The sequence below is a fragment of the Elephantulus edwardii genome, unplaced genomic scaffold, assembly GCF_000299155.1.
Source record: "Elephantulus edwardii isolate Elephantulus edwardi_28Jun2011 unplaced genomic scaffold, EleEdw1.0 scaffold00151, whole genome shotgun sequence".
Taxonomy (NCBI): domain Eukaryota; kingdom Metazoa; phylum Chordata; class Mammalia; order Macroscelidea; family Macroscelididae; genus Elephantulus; species Elephantulus edwardii.
Window position 1 is genome coordinate 2303641 of NW_006399901.1, and position 6119 is coordinate 2309759.

A 6119-nucleotide genomic window follows, 5' to 3' on the forward strand; every position below is an offset into this window, starting at 1 on the left:
GGCCTGTATCAGGCGCACCTTAGTCTCCAGAGAGACACTGTTGCTCTTGAGTACTTTAGAGAGGTCCCTAACCGCAGACTTTCCCATCGCAATACGTTTTTAGAATTTTTCCTTATAGGATTTTGTATGATCAAGGGACATACTCACTACAAACGCCTTTTTTAAATAGCATAAACAACTGTACATATGGAGCTCACCAGCTGGAAAACAAATCAAATCGACGACATCTAATGAGAAGCTCCGTATCAGTCAGAACCAGGCTAGGGATAAACTGAAACAAACCGTCCATTGCTCATCTACAAATTTAGACTAAAACTAAAGAAAATTGAAACAAGTTCACAAGAGCTAAAAGCTAAAGTTGAGTATATTCTACAAGAATTTAGAAACTATCTAAGGAATGGCCTTGAATGGATTGAACATGAATAAAAAAGACCAGATGAGTTGAGGGATGATATCATGGACACCATTCATGAAGAAAAGGTCATTAAAAAGACAGGAAAGAAAGAAAAGGGGGGGGAACCTCAAAGAAGTGAGAGGAATAGACTCTGGAACTTGCTCTAGAATGTAGATAGAGAAGCAGATGTGACTAGTAGAACCAGTGATATCAGAGAGCTGAACAGAAGATTTCAAAGCATAGCTCAGGAACAAAAAGTAAAATACTGTGCTGGAATGTGCAAAAACCATCGACTATGGATCCAAAGAAAACTAGTTTTGAGAAGGTGAATATGTTCTCCATTTACAGTTGAAAGTAGTGCCGGTATGATGATGTCAGTGTTTCTTTTATATTAATTTATGTAATCTATATTAGAGGCTGTAGCATTTGGTCACCATCAGTAATTGCTTCAAGTCTTGTCTTTGACCAAGCAAAGCTGTGTTTTAAGGAGCCTTCCTACTATTCTGATGCTCCCTTACTCTTCATGTGGTCCAACTTCTCTAATTTTTTCTTCAGTATATAGATGATGTGTGGTGAAAGGATCCAGCTCTAGTACACACCTTTTCTGATTTTAAACCAAAAGGAAAGAGTGGACATTTCTCAAGCTGAAAAAAAAAAGGAAGAGAAAAATTCAAGCATGAAGTTGCAATACTAAAGATAAATGTAGAAGAACACAAGAAATGACAAAAAAAAAGAAACAATACACACAGTCACTGCAAGTGACAAAAGTCACATGCAAGTTAAATCTTGCTGAAAGTAATTTAAAAACAATTGGAGAAGCAGAGGTCTGCCAGAAATTCTAGCTCAAATCAGCAGAGAACATGGAATGAAGACTATCCTTGCTGATACCACATGAATCTTGGCCAAATGCAGAGAATACAAGAAAAATATTTACCTCTAATTCATTGTGCAAACTGTTTGGGCTATAAATGGGTTATGGATTACATTCTGAAGAATGAAAATTCCAGAACATTTCTCTGCTCATATAGAACTTGTACATTGATAATCATTTAAATAGAGCAAGAGAATAGCTCATGATTTAAAATCTGGAAAGGTGTGTATTAGAGCTGGATTCTTTCACCTTAAGTCATCTATATGCTGAACAAATAGAGAAGCTAGCCTAAATGAAGGGTAATGTAGCATCAGAATAGTAGGAAGGCTCCTTGAAACACAGCTTTGCTCTGTGAAAGCAAAGACTTGAAGCAATTACTGAAAGTACTACAGCCTCTAATATGGATTACACCTTAATAAAAAGGAAACACTGAAATCCTTGCACCTGTACCAATAATTTACATTGTAAATGGAGAAAATACTCACCTTCCCAAAAATTTAGTTTTCCTTGGTTACACAGTCAATGTCCAAGAAGCAACAGTCAAGAAATGAGACAGCGTATTGAAAGCTGCCTCAGTGAACCTCTTTAAAGTTAAAAGAGCAAAGAGGTCACTTTGAAGATTAAGGTGGGCCCTACCCAAGCTAGGGTAATCTCAGTCAGAAGCATTTGAAAGCCAGAAACCAAAGAGGAGTTGAAGTCTTTGTATCATGGCAATGGCAAAAAATATTGAATATACCATGAGCTTCCAGAGGAACAAGCAACTTTGCCTTGGATGAAGTATAGCCAAATGCTGCTTATGATCAAAGATGGCAAGGCTTCCTCTCACCCGGCATCAGGAGAGACCAGTCCCCCCCTAAATCATGTCATGCTCAGTAAAACAGAAGGACAGCATAAAGAAGACTGGAATAAGATATTGACACAGTGGCTGCAGCAGTGGGTTTGAACATAATAACTTTGAGTCAGAGACTTTTCCAGAGTACTGAAAAGCAGTGATGTCAGTATAGAGACTAAGGTGTGCCTAATCAGAGAGCTGGACAATGACAAAGGATGACAGAAGAAGAAGAAGAAAAATTGATGCGTTTGAGTGGTGATCCTGGAGAAGAGTCTTGAACATACCTTGCACTGCCAAGAAAACAGATAGGTCTGTCTTGGAGAGGATGAAACTGAGTTTCTCCTTGGAGGCTAGGATTTTGAAGCTCTGTCTCCCAGACTTCCGGCACATGGCCAAGAGAGACCAGTCCTTGGAGAAGGACATCATGCTCGGAAGGGTGGAGGGACAGTGCAGGAGAGGAAGACCCCAGATGAGATAGATTGATATAGTAACTGGGGCAATGAGGGGTAGATGTGTCAGAGTCAGTGGGACTGGCTCAGGACGGGGCAGGCTTCAGAGCTGCCGTACATAAGGTCACTATGAATAGCAGGCAACTCGAAGGCACATAACAACAGCATCACAGTTCCTAGCAGTGTTTAGTTCTGTGCATAAGTTTGTACGAGTCAGAACTGACTCTACAGCACCTAACAACAGCAATAACAGTTTCATATGGTTCACAGCAGTCCGTTTTACAGATGAGGAAGCTAAGTCAGAGAAGTGAACCACACCACTAGTAAGTGGCAGCGTCTGAAGCCACCTCAGGTATTTCCAGCTTCAAACTGCCTCTCAGAAGAACTTGCAACAAGAGCACAGAGTCTGCTCACTATAAAGAAAGACGTTTTACTGAGTGGGCAGCCCAGGACATTCTTAACTCTGCTGAAAGACTCAAAATGAGGAGTAGGTTGTCTGTGTAGACCTGGCCCAAGAACACACCCAGCCTGACTGAGAAATAGAGCTTCCCAACCAGGTGACTGTCCAGCAAGAGCCACAGTCCTCACATTTCCGTCGTGGGCAATGCTAATACAGTCTTTGTTTTTCCCTCCTAAAATTTCCCTCCTACTGTATCCTGTGGAGAGGGACATGATGCTCAGAAGGGCTGAAGTTTGGTGAAGAACAGGAAGCCCCTTAACCAAGTGGATTGACACAGTGACTGCTGCCATGGGCTGTAGTGTGTCAGGAAGTGTGAGGCTGATACAGGATGGACAGGATTCAGATCTGTTGTTCATAGGGTCACTATGGGTTATACATGACTTCACAGCACCTAACAGTAATGTTTTCAGTAAAGTTTTACACAGAAATTTAGGTTCCCATTCACCAGTCTCTACCCAGGTTGTCGAATGGCATTGAGTACATTCTTTGCAATGCGTAGACAGTCTGTTTCCATTCTGGTTACTCCATTTCCATTCATCTAGCTGCCCTGCCCTCTTACAGTTCTCATCTTGGTTTGAAAGCAGTTGTTTGAAACTTGGTATCATGTAGGTAATTTTTTTAAAGGACCTCTGTATTCGCCCATATCTTTCCTTCCACCCACCTCACCCTACCCCAGCTAATTTATTTAGGTAGAAAGTGGCCTCGAGCATCCCAACATTTTATTGTGACTATTTTCAAATCTACCAAATAGTTTAAAAGATATTTCAGAGATCCTCTGCATGCCTTTAATTCATTGTTTGCTAAATTTTCTCGTTTGTGAGTGGTATTTTGTTGTTTTGGGTTTTATTTTTCTCTTTTCCTGGGCTACTTAAAAGTAAGCTGTGTAACTTGAGTCTTTGCCATTAAATACTTTAACATGTTTCTCCTGAGAATTCTCCTACATAACTGAAACATCATCACATTAAGAGAATTGACAGTAATTTCATAATAAATAGTCCAAATTAAAATTCTCTCAATTGTTTAAAAAAATTTATGCTAACAGCTGTGGTCCTCCCCCAATTAAATCCAAGGCTTAAGTCTTATATTTGCTTTCTTGTATCTCTATACTTTTTTGAATCTTTGTTCCTTTGTTTTCTTCCTGTAGCATTAACTTTGGAAGAGCCAGGACCAGTAGTTTTATACAGTGATTCACATTTTGCCCTTGTCTGATTGCTTCTTTAGGATTAACATGGACTTAAAATATGGGCAACAAGCTGGAGAATGTGGGTTCACGTGTCAGAGAGGTGAGGTTGGCTCAAGACACAGCAAAGTTCAGATCTATTGTTCATAGGGTCACTTTGAGTTGTACTGAACTTGACAGCACATAACAATAATACAAGAGTATTGAACATGCTATGGATTGCCAAGAAAACAGACAGGTCTGTCTTGGAAAGAATGAAATCAGGTTGCTCCTTGGAGGCAAAGATTTAGAAACTTCCATCTCACATACTTTGGGCATGTTGTCAGCAGAGGCCAGTCCTTGGAGCAAGGCTTCATGGTTGGAAAGGTCAGTGAAGAAGGGGACAGCCTTAGATATGATTGAGTGACGCAGTGTCTGTGGCATTGGGATTAGATATGTCAGAGACAGTGAGGTTGGCTCAGGATAGAGCAAGGTTCAGAGCCATTGTTCATAGGGCTGCAAGGGGTTGTAATGAATTGATGGCCCAACAACATCATTATGAAATCTACTTACATCAGCAGTGCTGTCAAAGATTGTTGTTGTTGTTGTTGTTGTTAGGTGCCATAAAATAAGGTATGACTAATAGTGGCCTGTGAGCAGCAGAAGTGAGCCCTGTCCTAGCCTGTGCCAGCCTCACCATCTCTGACACACTTGAGCCCCACTTGAGCTGCAGTCACTGTGGCAGTCCATCTTGTTGAAGGTCTTCCTCTATGTCGCTGACCCTCCACCCTTCCGAGCATGATGTCCTTCTCCAAGGACTGGTCCCTCCTGGCCACATGCCCAAAGTATGTGAGACAGAGCTTCAAAATCATAGCCTCCAATGAGAAACTTGGTTTCACTCTCTCCAAGACAGACCTATTGATTTTCTTGGTGGTCCATGGTATGTTCAGGACTCTTCTCCAGCACCACAGCTCAAAGGTATCGATTCTTCTTCTGTCATCCTTAGTCATTGTCCAGCTCTCTGATGCATAGCAAGTAATTGCGAAGAGCGTGGCCTGGATTAGGCACACCCTTAGTCTCTGGACTGACATTGTTGCTTTTCAGTACTCTGGAGAGGTCCCTGGAGATTTTCCAATGTAATTCATCTTTTGATTTCCTGACGGCACATAGATACACATTTTCTTTGCACGTACATTCTTCTAAGGAAGTCCCTTTGGCCTTTAGAGGGCTCAATAGCCCAAATTGGTTAAGAAACTGGTACCAACAGAAGCTCACAACACAGCCATGCTTTTAGTGGCCTTGGTCGCTCCACACAGGTGTCCCCTGGGCCAACTGCGTTGAGCAGTGACTCTTCCCAGGCTTGGCTTTGGGTCAGATAGAGGACTGTCTGTCTGTCTATGCGCTCCAGTCCCAGGAATTCAGGAGGGTTCCTCTGTGTTTGTCCTGCCCTTCAGGTGTTCAGAGTGCCAGGACTCCCTTACCAACTGGTACTATGAGAAGGATGGCAAGCTCTACTGCCACAAGGACTACTGGGGGAAGTTCGGGGAGTTCTGCCATGGCTGCTCCCTGCTGATGACGGGGCCCGTGATGGTGAGTAAGTCCTTTCTTCTCTACCCCCTCCTGGTCATCAGAGTCCATTGGTCAAACCGGCTGTTCCCCTTGGCCTGTCCCCTTCAGTCAGTTCAGGGGTCCCCCCTCTCGATTATTCACTTAACAGATGTGTGCTGAGCTCCTCTGGGGTGCAAAGGTGAAATTCCTCCCGCAAAGCCGTCATGATGTTGGGAATGGGTGGGCAGGTAGGTAGGTAGACAGGATGCGTAGAATAGGGGAGTATTACAGGTCAAGAGGATGAAGTGCCAATATTACATTTAGGGAATCAGAAAGAGATCCTGGAGTGAGCTGGCTGACGAGGGTTTCACCTTCAGTACCTATTTTTTATTATCATCATCATCAT

At 42.4% G+C, this 6119-nt stretch overlaps 1 protein-coding gene across 2 annotated transcripts in view; it reads left to right on the forward strand.

The window, feature by feature from the left end:
- The window catches only part of LIMK2 (LIM domain kinase 2), a 102847-nt gene that overhangs the window by 78372 nt on the left and 18356 nt on the right, over positions 1-6119 (forward strand). For both annotated transcript variants that reach the window (XM_006894801.1, XM_006894802.1), the window contains one exon: positions 5620-5755. In XM_006894801.1, coding sequence (XP_006894863.1) covers positions 5620-5755 — 136 coding nt within the window. The remainder of the gene's footprint in view (positions 1-5619; positions 5756-6119) is intronic.